This window comes from Pleurodeles waltl, chromosome 1_1, assembly GCF_031143425.1.
Source record: "Pleurodeles waltl isolate 20211129_DDA chromosome 1_1, aPleWal1.hap1.20221129, whole genome shotgun sequence".
Classification (NCBI taxonomy): domain Eukaryota; kingdom Metazoa; phylum Chordata; class Amphibia; order Caudata; family Salamandridae; genus Pleurodeles; species Pleurodeles waltl.
The window spans coordinates 189,418,407-189,435,532 of record NC_090436.1 but is presented as its reverse complement, the minus strand read 5'-3'; the positions used below and the strand labels follow the sequence as shown (position 1 = coordinate 189,435,532).

At 46.1% G+C, this 17,126-nt stretch overlaps 1 protein-coding gene across 1 annotated transcript in view; it reads left to right on the top strand.

Moving 5' to 3' along the window:
- ZFR (zinc finger RNA binding protein) overlaps positions 1 to 17,126 on the top strand; it is a 501,254-nt gene that overhangs the window by 121,559 nt on the left and 362,569 nt on the right. Inside the window, exon 6 of the mRNA XM_069233188.1 lies at positions 10,305 to 10,443. Within this exon, the coding sequence (XP_069089289.1) occupies positions 10,305 to 10,443 (139 nt within the window). The remainder of the gene's footprint in view (positions 1 to 10,304; positions 10,444 to 17,126) is intronic.

The window sequence follows — 17,126 nt, the reverse complement described above, 5'->3', positions numbered from 1 at the left end:
TCAAAGTAAGGAATAGCATGCACAGAGTCCAAGGGTTCCCCTTAGAGGTAAAGTAGTGGTAAAAATAGATAATACTAATGCTCTATTTTGTGGTAGTGTGGTCGAGCAGTAGGCTTATCCAAGGAGTAGTGTTAAGCATTTGTTGTACATACACATAGACAATAAATGAGGTACACACACTCAGAGACAAATCCAGCCAATAGGTTTTTATATAGAAAAATATCTTTTCTTAGTTTATTTTAAGAACCACAGGTTCAAATTCTACATGTAATAACTCATTCGAAAGGTATTGCAGGTAAGTACTTTAGGAACTTCAAATCATCAAAATTGCATGTATACTTTTCAAGTTATTCACAAATAGCTGTTTTAAAAGTGGACACTTAGTGCAATTTTCACAGTTCCTAGGGGAGGTAAGTATTTGTTAGGTTAACCAGGTAAGTAAGGCACTTACAGGGCTTAGTTCTTGGTCCAAGGTAGCCCACCGTTGGGGGTTCAGAGCAACCCCAAAGTCACCACACCAGCAGCTCAGGGCCGGTCAGGTGCAGAGTTCAAAGTGGTGCCCAAAACACATAGGCTAGAATGGAGAGAAGGGGGTGCCCCGGTTCCGGTCTGCTTGCAGGTAAGTACCCGCGTCTTCGGAGGGCAGACCAGGGGGGTTTTGTAGGGCACCGGGGGGGACACAAGCCCACACAGAAATTTCACCCTCAGCAGCGCGGGGGCGGCCGGGTGCAGTGTAGAAACAAGCGTCGGGTTTGTAATGGAAGTCAATGGGAGATCTAGGGATCTCTTCAGCGCTGCAGGCAGGCAAGGGGGGGATTCCTCGGGGAAACCTCCACTTGGGCAAGGGAGAGGGACTCCTGGGGGTCACTTCTCCAGTGAAAGTCCGGTCCTTCAGGTCCTGGGGGCTGCGGGTGCAGGGTCTCTCCCAGGCGTCGGGACTTTAGGTTCAAAGAGTCGCGGTCAGGGGAAGCCTCGGGATTCCCTCTGCAGGCGGCGCTGTGGGGGCTCAGGGGGGACAGGTTTTGGTACTCACAGTATCCGAGTAGTCCTGGGGTCCCTCCTGAGGTGTTTGATCTCCACCAGCCGAGTCGGGGTCGCCGGGTGCAGTGTTGCAAGTCTCACGCTTCTTGCGGGGAGCTTGCAGGGATCTTTCAAGGCTGCTGGAAACAAAGTTGCAGCCTTTCTTGGAGCAGGTCCGCTGTCCTCGGGAGTTTCTTGTCTTTTCGAAGCAGGGGCAGTCCTCAGAGGATGTCGAGGTCGCTGGTCCCTTCGGAAGGCGTCGCTGGAGCAGGATCTTTGGAAGGCAGGAGACAGGCCGGTGAGTTTCTGGAGCCAAGGCAGTTGTCGTCTTCTGGTCTTCCGCTGCAGGGGTTTTCAGCTGGGCAGTCCTTCTTCTTGTAGTTGCAGGAATCTAATTTTCTAGGGTTCAGGGTAGCCCTTAAATACTAAATTTAAGGGCGTGTTTAGGTCTGGGGGGTTAGTAGCCAATGGCTACTAGCCCTGAGGGTGGGTACACCCTCTTTGTGCCTCCTCCCAAGGGGAGGGGGTCACAATCCTAACCCTATTGGGGGAATCCTCCATCTGCAAGATGGAGGATTTCTAAAAGTTAGAGTCACTTCAGCTCAGGACACCTTAGGGGCTGTCCTGACTGGCCAGTGACTCCTCCTTGTTGCTTTCTTTGTTCCCTCCAGCCTTGCCGCCAAAAGTGGGGGCCGTGGCCGGAGGGGGCGGGCAACTCCACTAAGCTGGAGTGCCCTGCTGGGCTGTGACAAAGGGGTGAGCCTTTGAGGCTCACCGCCAGGTGTTACAGCTCCTGCCTGGGGGAGGTGTTAGCATCTCCACCCAGTGCAGGCTTTGTTACTGGCCTCAGAGTGACAAAGGCACTCTCCCCATGGGGCCAGCAACATGTCTCTGGTGTGGCAGGCTGCTGGAACTAGTCAGCCTACACAGACAGTCGGTTAAGTTTCAGGGGGCACCTCTAAGGTGCCCTCTGGGGTCTATTTTACAATAAAATGTACACTGGCATCAGTGTGCATTTATTGTGCTGAGAAGTTTGATACCAAACTTCCCAGTTTTCAGTGTAGCCATTATGGTGCTGTGGAGTTCGTGTTTGACAGACTCCCAGACCATATACTCTTATGGCTACCCTGCACTTACAATGTCTAAGGTTTTGTTTAGACACTGTAGGGGTACCATGCTCATGCACTGGTACCCTCACCTATGGTATAGTGCACCCTGCCTTAGGGCTGTAAGGCCTGCTAGAGGGGTGTCTTACCTATACTGCATAGGCAGTGAGAGGCTGGCATGGCACCCTGAGGGGAGTGCCATGTCGACTTACTCGTTTTGTCCTCACTAGCACACACAAGCTGGCAAGCAGGGTGTCTGTGCTGAGTGAGAGGTCTCCAGGGTGGCATAAGACATGCTGCAGCCCTTAGAGACCTTCCTTGGCATCAGGGCCCTTGGTACTAGAAGTACCAGTTACAAGGGACTTATCTGGATGCCAGGGTCTGCCAGTTGTGGATACAAAAGTACAGGTTAGGGAAAGAACACTGGTGCTGGGGCCTGGTTAGCAGGCCACAGCACACTTTCAATTGTAAACATAGCATCAGCAAAGGCAAAAAGTCAGGGGGCAACCATGCCAAGGAGGCATTTCCTTACACTACCATTCATCATTTTGTCTCATTGTCGTTGGTACGTTCTTTAAACCTACTCTTGCTTTTTTTTCTGTGTCATGAAAATGATCTCCCCTGGCAATTTTCCTTCTTCCTGAAATCATTAATTGGCTGTGGTATTAGTTTGTATTGCGTCTTAATTTGTTTGTAGCATGACTTTTGTCCGGCCTTGCATTTTGCTGTAATTGTCAGGTAAATTCAATAAATTTTGAATTGTGTGAGTAATAGAAAAATGTCAACGTGTCCCTTGCAACTTTCCACTCTGTGTAGCCAGTGTATTGGCAGGAAAGTACACCTCTTAACATTCTGTTGTTTTAGATGAAGATTACATATAAACTTTGTAATTTTCATCAGCCACCAGCAGTAGATAAGTCTAAACACATGTGACAACCAACATTAACATTTCAGTGTCATTTATTGAACGAACAAAGTCAGCTAGCGTTCGGGCACCTTGTCTGAAAAGTGCACTCTTGCTGCTTCTATGTTAACATGGTAATTGGGATTAGGTGCTACCAAACAATTGCACTTCATTACAGATTCATTGCAAAGTGACACCAACTCTAAATAAAATTAGAAACTTTGTCAATTTGTTCTGTAGTACTCCAGGCCTATAGTAACACTCCTTCCCTATGTGAAGAGATCTGTGACTGCCGGAGAGACAGCATAGTTACCTCTTATCAGTCTAGAAAAGATTATAAAGCGATTTGCAAAAAAATCTCCATCATTCCACAGTAAGAAAGCTTATATACAACTGGAGAAAGTTAGATGGTTGCAAGTCTTCCGGTCCGGTTAGATTTTTACGATTCTGCAGTTAAGAGAAGACTGAACAAGGACTGATTTTCAGGAAAGACATCCAAGACAAACCCCCCTTGCAGAGAAAAAAAACTTTGTCTTATTGTTAATATTTACAAAATAAGAACCTGAATGAACCATAAGACTCCCGGAGAAATATTTTGTCGACGGATGAGGCTAAAGTGGAATTGCTTAGTTGCAGTGTCCAGTAAGAAAGCCTAACACTTCTTATAACTGCAGGAATGTGATGTGATATTAATCAATTTTGGTTGGGAAAGAGTGAGATTTTTTTTTTCACGGGTTTTGCAACCATATTCCCTACTCCCTCGCTATCATTGAGTCCACAGTGAATTCCTCTCTATACCAGAGCATTTCAAAGGGAAACGTTAGACTTCTAAGGCCAGTCCTGTATCTGTTCAATGATCAGAAACACAACAGTGACATAATCTAAAGAGTTGTGCTTCTACACACCCCCTCAAATATCTAAGCTTAAGTGTGTTCGTTACAAGATATGACTCTTCCTCTAAGGTGATTTGAGAGACCAATTGTAGGAAGTTGGCTCTGTATGCACTATTTCAAGGTAAGGAATAGTATGCGCAGAGTCCAAGGGTTCCCCTTAGAGGTAAGATAGTGGCAAAAAGAGATAATACTAATGCTCTATTTTGTGGTAGTGTGGTGGAGCAGTAGGCTTATCCAAGGAGTAGTGTTAAGCATTTGTTGTACATACACACAGGCAATAAATGAACACACAATCAGAGACAAATCCAGCCAATAGGTTTTGGTATAGAAAAATATCTTTTCTTAGTTTATTTTAAGAACCACAGGTTCAAATTCTACATGTAATATCTCATTTGAAAGGTATTGCAGGTAAGTATTTTAGGAACTTTGAATAATCACAGTAGCATATATACTTTTTACATAAAACACAATAAGCTGTTTTAAAAGTGGACACAGTGCAATTTTCACAGTTCCTGGGGGAGGTAAGTTATTGTTAGTTTTAACAGGTAAGTAAGTCACTTACAGGTTTCAGTTTTGGGTCCAAGGTAGCCCACCGTTGGGGGTTCAGAGCAACCCCAAAGTCACCACACCAGCAGCTCAGGGCCGGTCAGGTGCAAAGGTCAAAGAGGTGCCCAAACCACATGGGCTTCAATGGAGAGAAGGGGGTGCCCTGGTTCCAGTCTGCCAGCAGGTAAGTACCCGTGTCTTCGGAGGGCAGACCAGGGTGGTTTTGTAGGTCACCGGGGGAGACACAAGTCCACACAGAAAGTACACCCTCAGCAGCGCGGGGGCGGCCGGGTGCAGTGTACAAACAAGCATCGGGTTTCCAATGGATTTCAATGGGAGACCAAGGGGTCTCTTCAGCGGTGCAGGCAAGGGGAGGGGGGGGGGGGCTCCTTGGGGTAGCCACCACCTGGGCAAGGGAGAGGGCCTCCTGGGGGTCACTCCTGCACCGGAGTTCCGTTCCTTCAGGTGCTGGGGGCTGCGGGTGCAGGGTCTTTTCCAGCCGTCGGGAAATGGAGTTCAAGCAGTCGCGGTCAGGGGGAGCCTCCGGATTCCCTCTGCAGGCGTCGCTGTGGGGGCCCAGGGGGGACAACTTTGGTTACTCAGTCTTGGAGTCGCCGGAGGGTCCTCCCTGAGGTGTTGGTTCTCCACCAGTCGAGTCGGGGTCGCCGGGTGCAGTGTTGCAAGTCTCATGCTTCTTGCGGGGAGTTGCAGGGATCTTTAAATCTGCTCCTTGAAACAAAGTTGCAGTTCTTTTGGAGCAGGGCCGCTGTCCTCGGGAGTTTCTTGTCTTTCTTGAAGCAGGGCAGTCCTCAGAGGATTCAGAGGTCGCTGGTCCCTTGGAAAGCGTCGCTGGAGCAGGTTTCTTTGGAAGGCAGGAGACAGGCCGGTGAGTCTGGGGCCAAAGCAGTTGGTGTCTTCTGTTCTTCCTCTGCAGGGGTTTTTCAGCTCAGCAGTCCTCTTCTTGTAGTTTCAGGAATCTCAATTCTTAGGTTCAGGGGAGCCCTTAAATACTAAATATAAGGGCGTGTTTAGGTCTGGGGGGTTAGTAGCCAATGGCTACTAGCCCTGAGGGTGGGTACACCCTCTTTGTGCCTCCTCCCAAGGGGAGGGGGTCACATTCCTATCCCTATTGGGGGAATCCTCCTTCTACAAGATGGAGGATTTCTAAAAGTCAGAGTCACCTCAGCTCAGGACACCTTAGGGGCTGTCCTGACTGGCCAGTGATTCCTCCTTGTTTTTCTCATTATCTCTCCTGGACTTGCCGCCAAAAGTGGGGGCTGGGGTCCAGGAGGCGGGCATCTCCACTAGCTGGAGTGCCCTGGGGCATTGTAACACGAAGCTTGAGCCTTTGAAGCTCACTGCTAGGTGTTACAGTTCCTGCAGGGGGGAGGTGTGAAGCACCTCCACCCAGAGCAGGCTTTGTTTCTGTCCTCAGAGAGCACAAAGGCTCTCACCGCATGGGGTCAGAAACTCGTCTCTCAGCAGCAGGCTGGCACAGACCAGTCAGTCCTTGTAAGGAAATGCCTCCTTGGCATGGTTACCCCCTGACTTTTTGCCTTTGCTGATGCTATGTTTTGAATTGAAAGTGTGCTGAGGCCTGCTAACCAGGCCCCAGCACCAGTGTTCTTTCCCTAACCTGTACTTTTGATTCCACAATTGGCACACCCTGGCATCCAGATAAGTCCCTTGTAACTGGTACCTCTGGTACCAAGGGCCCTGATGCCAGGGAAGGTCTCTAAGGGCTGCAGCATGTATTATGCCACCCTAGAGACCCCTCACTCAGCACAGACACACTGCTTACCAGCTTGTGTGTGCTAGTGAGAACAAAATGAGTAAGTCGACATGGCACTCCCCTCAGGGTGCCATGCCAGCCTCTCACTGCCTATGCAGTATAGGTAAGACACCCCTCTAGCAGGCCTTACAGCCCTAAGGCAGGGTGCACTATACCATAGGTGAGGGTACCAGTGCATGAGCACTGTGCCCCTACAGTGTCTAAGCAAAACCTTAGACATTGTAAGTGCAGGGTAGCCATAAGAGTATATGGTCTGGGAGTCTGTTTTACACGAACTCCAGAGCACCATAATGGCTACACTGAAAACTGGAAAGTTTGGTATCAAACTTCTCAGCACAATAAATGCACACTGATGCCAGTGTACATTTTATTGTAAAATACACCACAGAGGGCACCTTAGAGGTGCCCCCTGAAACTTAACCGACCATCTGTGTAGGCTGACTGGTTCCAGCAGCCTGCCACACTAGAGACATGTTGCTGGCCCCATGAGGAGAGTGCCTTTGTCACTCTGAGGCCAGTAACAAAGCCTGCACTGGGTGGAGATGCTAACACCTCCCCCAGGCAGGAGCTGTAACACCTGGCGGTGAGCCTCAAAGGCTCACCCTTTTGTCACAGCACCGCAGGACACTCCAGCTAGTGGAGTTGCCCGCCCCCTCCGGCCCCGGACCCCACTTTTGGCGGCAAGGCCGGAGAAAATAATGAGAATAACAAGGAGGAGTCACTGGCCAGTCAGGAAAGCCCCTAAGGTGTCCTGAGCTGAGGTGACTCTAACTTTTAGAAATCCTCCATCTTGCAGATGGAGGATTCCCCCAATAGGATTAGGGATGTGACCCCCTCCCCTTGGGAGGAGGCACAAAGAGGGTGTACTCACCCTCAGGGCTAGTAGCCATTGGCTACTAACCCCCCAGACCTAAACACGCCCTTAAATTTAGTATTTAAGGGCTCTCTCTGAACCTAGAAACTAGATTCCTGCAACAACAAGAAGAAGGACTGCCTAGCTGAAAACCCCTGCAGAGGAAGACCAGAGGACAACAACTGCCTTGGCTCCAGAAACTCACCGGCCTGTCTCCTGCCTTCCAAAGAACTCTGCTCCAGCGACGCCTTCCAAAGGGACCAGCGACCTCTGAATCCTCTGAGGACTGCCCTGCTTCGACGACGACAAGAAACTCCCGAGGACAGCGGACCTGCTCCAAAAAGACTGCAACTTTATCCAAAGGAGCAGCTTTAAAGAACCCTGCAAACTCCCCGCAAGAAGCGTGAGACTTGCAACACTGCACCCGGCGACCCCGACTTGGCTGGTGGAGAACCAACACCTCAGGGAGGACCCCCGGACTACTCTACGACTGTGAGTACCAAAACCTGTCCCCCCTGAGCCCCCACAGCGCCGCCTGCAGAGGGAATCCCGAGGCTTCCCCTGACCGCGACTCTCTGAAACCTAAGTCCCGACGCCTGGAAAAGACCCTGCACCCGCAGCCCCCAGGACCTGAAGGACCGGACTTTCACTGCAGAAGTGACCCCCAGGAGTCCCTCTCCCTTGCCCAAGTGGAGGTTTCCCCGAGGAAGCCCCCCCTTGCCTGCCTGCAGCGCTGAAGAGATCCCTTGATCTCTCATTGACTTCCGTTGCGAACCCGACGCTTGTTCTAACACTGCACCCGGCCGCCCCCGCGCTGCTGAGGGTGAAATTTCTGTGTGGGCTTGTGTCCCCCCCGGTGCCCTACAAAACCCCCCTGGTCTGCCCTCCGAAGATGCGGGTACTTACCTGCTGGCAGACTGGAACCGGGGCACCCCCTTCTCTCCATTGAAGCCTATGCGTTTTGGGCACCACTTTGAACTCTGCACCTGACCGGCCCTGAGCTGCTGGTGTGGTAACTTTGGGGTTGCTCTGAACCCCCAACGGTGGGCTACCTTGGACCAAGAACTGAACCCTGTAAGTGTCTTACTTACCTGTTAAAACTAACAATAACTTACCTCCCCCAGGAACTGTGAAAATTGCACTGTGTCCACTTTTAAAACAGCTTATTGTGTTTTATGTAAAAAGTATATATGCTACTGTGATTATTCAAAGTTCCTAAAATACTTACCTGCAATACCTTTCAAACAAGATATTACATGTTAAATTTGAACCTGTGGTTCTTAAAATAAACTAAGAAAAGATATTTTTCTATAACAAAACCTATTGGCTGGATTTGTCTCTGAGTGTGTGTACCTCATTTATTGTCTATGTGTATGTACAACAAATGCTTAACACTACTCCTTGGATAAGCCTACTGCTCGACCACACTACCACAAAATAGAGCATTAGTATTATCTCTTTTTACCACTATTTTACCTCTAAGGGGAACCCTTGGACTCTGTGCATGCTATTCCTTACTTTGAAATAGCACATACAGAGCCAACTTCCTACAGTCCTGCACTGAACAATTGGGTAAAATTGTATCTCTAAGATGCCCTCTGTGTGCATTTTTTAATAAATCCAACACTGGAATCAGTGTGGGTTTATTATTCTGAGAAGTTTGATACTAAACTTCCCAGTATTCAGTGTAGCTATTATGGAGCTGTGGAGTTCGTTTTTGACAGACTCCCAGCCCATATACTCTTATGGCTACCCTGCACTTACAATGTCTAAGGTTTTGCTTAGACACTGTAGGGGCATAGTGCTCATGCACATATGCCCTCATCTGTGGTATAGTGCACCCTGCCTTAGGGCTGTAAGGCCTACTAGAGGGGTGACTTACCTATGCCACAGGCAGTGGGAGGTTGGCATGGCACCCTGAGGGGAGTGCCTTGTCGACTTAGTCATTTTCTCCCCACCAGCACACACAAGCTGGCAAGCAGTGTGTCTGTGCTGAGTGAGGGGTCCCTAGGGTGGCATAAGACATGCTGCAGCCCTTAGAGACCTTCCCTGGCATCAGGGCCCTTGGTACCAGGGGTACCAGTTACAAGGGACTTACCTGGGTGCCAGGGTTGTGCCAATTGTGGAGACAATGGTACATTTTAGGTGAAAGAACACTGGTGCTGGGGCCTGGTTAGCAGGGTCCCAGCACACTTCTCAGTCAAGTCAGTATCAGGCAAAAAGTGGGGGGGTAACTGCAACAGGGAGCCATTTCTTTACACCAGTCTTTTACAGGTACGGTTTACCTGAAGTTGTTGCTACTTAAATGCGTTCCACACATTATTTAATCATGGCGTGCGCTTAAGCCTATAGGCACTGAATGGTGGCTATTTGTTTTTGTTTAATAAGTATAAAGAGAAGCTTTTATGGTATTTTCAAACGGTTACATGTATTTACTGTTCAGAATTGGTGAGGACTCAATGAATGTGAGATATGACTTAATATGAAAATCATTGTGGGGAAAGGATAGACTATGACCTAATTTCATGAAATGAGGCGGGATAATTAAGTGGGCTGTGGCCACACACAGCATACCCTCTGCTACCCTCCATTCTGTAGAGAAAACTGATACTTATGCCAAGTGCATTAAGAAAGGAGATAGTGTGCGACAAAACCACACCTCCTGCAGTAACCAAAACTGAAAGCCAAAAAGTGACCACCTGGCTTATCTGTGTTAACAGTAACATAACTTTGTGATTTGTACTATATATAGCACAAACCGAAATGTCAGATGTGCTGTAAACGAATTAAGTCATACTACTTGCCTACAAATGTTAATTTGTACATGCTGAATATGCAAGTGTCCTCTGAGACCAGACTGCCATTGTTTGTGCTTTGTGAATAGTTGGGAATGGAGAACAGCCTACTGTGATGATAATTTCGGGAGAAGGAAATACAGAATATCTGAAGTTCGTCTATAAATGGAAGATATGTAGAGGCCAGTATGTGAAGACAAATTACCCTTAACCACCCGAAGCATTAGGAACATTTAAGACCATTGGTGGTGGTGGAAGGGCATGTATGAAAGAGTACTGGGGCCCTGATTGCTACATTATGAAAGTTATTTTGTATATGAATAATCTTTGTCCTGTAGATTGCTTAAATATTTCTCGTGATTTTGAGACACCATTTTTTTTTTGTTTGTTTCTAGGACACTTACTCATATGTGAGATCCACTGCCCCAGCTGTGGCTTACGACAGCAAGCAGTACTACCAACAGCCAACAGCAACTGCAGCAGCAGTTGTAGCACAGTCTCAGCCATCTGTAGTAGAGTCTTACTACCAGACAGGTAGGTCTTGATTGCATGTTTATTAATACTATTGCTAACCAGTTCACAAATCCATACTTGAATCGAGCTTCAGGAAGAGCATTTGACAGCAAAGCTTCTAATCCTAGCAATGATTTGCCGGCTTCTGACGATGATTACCTCCTAAATCTACATTATTTAGCATTTTATAAATTGTCTTTGATTCTAGTAGAAGAGCATCTTCTTTCTTTTGCCACTTGTTCTCTTAGGATTTTTTTCTCTTTTTTTAAAAAAGAGATGTCAATCAGACCAGTTAAACCCGGTCTAGGTTTCTCTGTGGATCAAATCCAACCCGCCCCTAAACCAGGCCCACCGTTACTAAAATGGTGGCTGCAGGGGACAGCAATTACAATTTTCAAGTGCAAAACCACAGCCATGTACTTAAACGCCGAGTGAGTGGCTGCTATAACCAAGGAGCTCTGAGATTGGGCCAGAAATTAAAAAGCCCTTTGGTCAAGAGAAGGTGGTAGTGGACGTGCTTGGTAGGTTCCATCTCTTCCCCCCAGGTAAGATAGAATTTAGCTACGCCTTTTTGTCCCTGTAGGTGTAATAAAAATGCCTGGAACTGTAGGGTTATTCTCCATTCGACCTGGTTTCTGGCTTTCACACTTCTGGGTCCTGAATTAATCCCAGCCCCCTGATATATCGCTGTAAAAAAAAAAAAAAAAAAACTGTGGTTCAGAGATTTTCATTTTTGATTTGTTTTTGGATCATTAGAGAAGTAATTTAGCTTGGGTAGACATTGCTGATCCGAGCCGGAGTTTTCCGGACAATGTTTTTTAAAATGTCAGATGTGTTGCAATGATGATGTTATCTTTCAGGAACCATGAGACCTATAAACTTTATTTTAGTGTCAAAACGTAGGTTTTGCGGGTGAAATAGTCTAATGGGGACATAAAATAAGTCCTCAGAGCAACCCTTCTGCCATTTTCCAGCTATAACAGAGGAAGAAGAGACATAGAGAAATGAAATTAATCCTTTTATGTATACACCAAACAATGTTTTTGGTCTCTATATTGAAAAAAAGTTTATCACTCCTGGTTTAGACACATTTTCATAGCTCTTTATTTGTTTCGACAATTGCTTGTGGTACATTTGCAGAATGTTGAACATTTTAGAAGAGCATATCGTCAGGGACATCTTTTTGTAGCACAGGTCTTGCAAGTACGTGTATTTGGAAGTTTAGTGGGTAGCAGCTTTCGAAATTTCGCAGGTTTTAGCACCTCATCAATATCTTCCAACCAAATGCAAACAGATTTTTCTCTACATATGCATGATCCAAAACATTTACACACCTTCTGATAAAGAAGAATGCTCTTTTAATGTGTCCACGCACATAATGTCATTTAGCTGGGCTGATTTCTTGAACTCAATGTACAGAAGATCATCAAACGTGTGACAGTCAAACCTAGTTTTCCACACATGTGCAAGGTATTTTCCTACGTCTTTAAAGTCACATTCTCATTCTGTCTCAGCAAATTCTTTTAGAAACTTCACAGGTTCAGCAGTTAAAGCTCCAAGCTTTGTTCCAATTTTGCTCAGTGTCATCACCCATAAGAATATGTGCCTTGATAAGAACACGTGGCATCTCACCGGCAAATTTCATGTACAGAATATGAAGTGGGATTACGTGTCTTTTCTCGCCTGTTCCAATACACGAAGTCGAATTTTTGATGCAGGCAAGGTCAATTGTTCCACTTGTAGACATTTGTCTTATTATCTCTCATTCTTTGACAGAGAGTTCGATAACTGTCAAAGACAATGTGCAGTTGCACACTGACTTTCATAACTGTAGAACAGTCTGAACAACCTCTCCGAAGTTTTGTGTGGATTAAATCTTGACCTTTCGCAATATCGACATATAGTCGACAACAGCAGCAGTTTTCAATGAGGGGACCTTTTTGAATTGAAATTCTTTGTGACTTTGTGCTTCACTGGTTTGGTTACAGTATCTCCTTCAAATAATGCCTTTGTTGGAAGAAGATAATGCAACAGAATGTCCTTGATAAATTCACCCCTTTCTTTGCGCCATCCATCTCTCTATGTGCTTGCGAAAGTTGTTTTTTTGTAACCGGTTTTGTAGTGACTGGTCGGACCACTCTTACTATGGAAATTAAAGCGTGAAATTTTAGCTTTAGTGATTATGTCAAACAGCTGTTTCTCTTTCAATACAAATCTCTCCTGCTTCAGTTCTGCGTATAGTTTAGATCCATGTTCCAGGACATCTAGTAGATGTGTGTCTTTATATTGCTACCTACTTATTGTTTGGTCACAGTTGTGTAGTTGCACAGGCTTAGTCATTTCAAAGGGGTTTCCTTGCTGCTGCATAAAATGAAGAAGGCTGTCAAATGTTTGTTGAAACGTTCCCCTCTCCTTCTCACAAGTTTTTGGTGAGGAACAGTTTCACAAATGTCCATTAATTTTGAATTTGAAAACACTGCAAATAGAAAGGACTTCATGGTAAGCTAGCTGCCTTTGAGCAACATATTGACTTTTCCCTTGGAGCTTTTCTGGGATCTCTGGATCGTCTGTTCCAGAGTTTCATATCTGGAGCTACAGCATTGAACCTTCCCTCTCTCTCTTTCACCATAAAATGTCTTTGGATTAATTTTCTGTTTTTTCCACCTCTAGCTTCCTTACTGTTTCCAAATACCAGAACCCATACCTCAGCTAGTTTGTGCACTCGAATTTGCAAAACACAGTAATCGCTGACTCCACAGTCTTCACGTGCAGCTCCCAATCACCTTCCCGATCAGCATGTATCAAGTTTTTCACTAGAGCCATCATGTGTAAAACATTTCACCAGTACTTTTTCTTCACAATATTTGACAGTCTACGACCTTAGTTTTTCTATTTTCTGATTTTCAACAGTGTATTGGACATTGCCTGGCTTTGCATTATGTTTTTCAAATGAAGTGCACCTTGTGCCTTGCTCACTTCTGAGATAAGATATGCAAAACATAATTTGTTATTCTTGTTCCAGAAAGCGTGCCAGAACAGAAAGCATTCCAATGCAGTGTTTCTGTAGCCTCAGATATTATGAGCATACCTTGTAACGAACAAACATAATGAGTTCCGCTCAATACTGACTGGATGGTTTTGCTTTCAAAGATTTTAGCCTCATTAAGTGTATCGTCTATGCCACATACAGTGAGAAAACTTCCTGCACACTGCAACACAACTTTTGTCATGTGGAAATCGCCCATCATTGGTTTAAGATCATCAAATTATACTGGATTGCTCATAAAAAGTCAGCTACAATACGGAAAACAACTTAATCGCAGAAAATTGGCTGGATAGGCTGGTCATCAAGCTGAGCACGCACATTTTGGAAATTATTTTCAGAGCTGTGTATACTGTTGTGTAGTTAGTGACAGGAGATGGTATTACTGGTAAAACACAATCTTCTTCAGTGGGACGGTATTCTGGGAGATCAGAGATTGCATTCCAGCCAATGGAGGAACCGGCTTTTCTTCATCCTTCGATCCGCATCGAATAAACGATATGATAAATTCAGTTAAATAAGCTTTGAATATCGCAGTATCAGGTAGAAAAAGATCAATGTCCTCGGCCACTTTTAAACTTTCTGGTAGACTGGGACATGTTATGGCTTGTTTATGCCTCCAGCTGACAAAGCTTGTTTTCCAGCAGCTACTTCATTGTTATGGTCTTGAAAAAGCACCATGGCAGAATCATGTATGCTGGATGTTCCAGACAAAGAAGAGGTGTCTTCAAAATCTAAATTATCAAGAGCAGCAATTGTGAAGACTTTCTTGGTAAAGTGACTTTGAAGCGGTGTGCTGTCGGATTCACAAGATGTTATATGCATGAGCTGCTAACACGTTTCTGTTCTGTACTATGTCATTGCAACTTGAGACACCATTCCTGTTCATAGAAGTGATTAGCTCTCTACTTTTGTACTTGTCATAAATTGCGTGGGTAGTCATGTGTAGTGGAGTTTTCTTTTTGCATTGTGTAGGAGGCTGGCTCAGTCTATGGTGTAGCACCCTATACTGAGTCCAAGCAACCCTTAGTGCTACTGAATAGGTGTCCAGACAGCAGAAGTTCTCTAGGGGGAGCCTAGCATCTGAAGCTTATCCAGGAGGAATGTAAAGCGCTTGCAATACCAAAGTAATCAGACAGTAACTCTTTCACAAGAAAGAACCGCAAGTGTTGTAAAAATAAAGGAGAGTTTATTACAGCACTACTACCAAACTGACATTGGTATATCTCCCTCTAGTGATATTACACACAATATATACACAAAATAACTCTCAGGAATAGCATAAAAAATACACAGGGCACTAGAGGAAGGCCGAATCATATATGAAAAAAGTGGAATGTGAAACAGTGACTCCAGTCAAGGTAAGTGTGGTAGTTATTTCACCAGTGGAAGTTGATCCTCGGCTTGCAGAGTGCTGGAGGCCGAGGCTTCTTGGAGCCTGAAGATCCCCCGGAGGAAGAGTCAACTAGTCTTGGCAAGTGCAAAGGTTGCTGTGCACAGGGTGCCAGTCCAATGGCAAGAACAGGGGCCCACAGTTTCCCAGCTTGGATAGAAGAAAAGCGGAACCCAGAGGATGCCACAGACTCGCCATCTCTGTTGCAGTATCTTCAGATGTCCATGGACAGCAGACCTCACCAGCCGGTCAACGTTGTCTTGAGGTGCCTGCAGTTGCAGTGGAGTGACTCCTTCATTCCAAGGGAGATTTCTTCGTACTTCCTGGTGCTAGCAAAGCCCTTGTGACCCTGGATGATGCACAGCCTTGGATTTTGCAGGCTTCTTGCAGGATCCAAAGATTCCTGCGAAGATCTGCAGCGGTTCCAGAGGCCAGGCGCAGAAGATGTCTTGCAGATTCTTGCTTGACAAATCTAAGGACCCTTCGAGAGCCCTTAAGTAACCCTAAAAGGGGGTTTGTCACTCTCTGCAGTGACCCACCTATCAGAAGGGGTCAGGGATGTCATATACCTGGCCTAACCAGTCTGATTCTCCCAGGGGCCTCTGCACATCTTATTTCCAAGCTGGCTGAATCAAATGGCCTCCTGGCAGAGCTATGTGCACCTCCCTAAAGGAGGACGGTGGAGGAGGATAATGCTGTGGCCAGAATGCGCTTTACAAATGGCATATACAATACAATACAGGAGCTGGAGGAGGGGGGGGGGTGTCACTCCCCTGTCCTTTGTGTAGTTTTGAAGGAAGCAGGGAGGGTTCCTGAACTGGTGCAATACAGAATATGCAAGGAGGGCACCAAATGTGTCCTTCAAAGCAGTTTGATGGTGCTCAGAGGCCACCCCACTTCAGCCATTACACACCTAATACACAGGGAGAGGTGTTCACTCCTCTCCCTTGCAGGAAATCCCTTTGTTCTGCTCCTCTAGCCTGAGCCTGGCTCATTAGCAGGAGGAAAGAACAGTGTCTAGGGTCAGCAGCAGCATGGACGGGCAGCTAGACCCTATACGGCTGCACAGGCAGAACTGGGGGGGGGATCCTCTAAGGAACTCCCAGGGTACATGGGATCGTGCAACTAGAATTGGTGTAGTTTCATGATTCCAACATGTTTGATACCAAACATGCCTAGGTTCGGAGAAGCCATTATGTAGTTTGGCCACTCGTGTTGACCAGTGTCCACTACATACCTTAAGATGACTCCCCGCACTTAGAGTCCAGGAATTGGCATGGGGTGTGTAGGGTTATCCTGCTCATGCAGGGATATCCTCACACTTGGATACATGCACCCTGTCCTTCAGCTGAAGGGCAAACCAGGGGGTTGACTTATAACGTCTAAAAGTATAGTGGTCAGGTTTGGTGGTGAAAGGGTGCATGCACCATTTCATGCAGGCAGCAATGGTAGTCCTGCAGTCACAGTTTGCATGGGCTCCCAAGGGTGGCATAATGTATGCTGCAGCCCATGGGGGACCCCGGTGTACCAATGCCCTGGGTACCTATGTACCATACACTGGGATTTACATAGGTGCTCCAGTATGCCAATTATGGGTGTAAGAAGTTTACCAGCAACTAAGTTGAGGGGAGAGACCACTGGCACTGGGGTCCTGGTTAGCAGGATCCCAGTGCACTACAGTACAAAAAATACTAACACCAGGCAAAAAAAAGGTTGGGGGTACTACAACCAGAACCCAGCTTATTACATTGTGATGTAATTCATAAAACATGATTTGGAAAAGACAGTACTTTTGCACAGCATAAGCCTGTCGGTTTGAGATTGTCTTCCACTTCTGTGCTTATCTTCAAAGCCATCATCAATGTTGTTGGCTTCTGTTCCGAACTCAGGCACTTTAGTTTGTAACAATTTTGCTTTGATGATATTAAACAATGATGTAAAAAAGGTTAAAACAACATAAGGCATTCTTGTTGACTCCCATGATTTGCGGAGCTCTGGGGCATCACAAAATTAGATATTAAGTTCAACTTGTAAGTCTTTCAGGACGTTTCTTAATATGGTTCAGGCTGACTTTACTGCATTCTGTAATCGTATTTTGGCAGCAAGAACTTCAGGAGTCAAATCAGCTGAGAACATCATAAGTGGCTCATTCTTTTTGTTAGTCTGACAAAAATGAATTCTGTTGTTGTACATTCTCACCAGAAGAATCCTAATGTCATAATGGGTCGATACAGTTTCATCAGTGTGGACCAATATTTCTCTGATCTC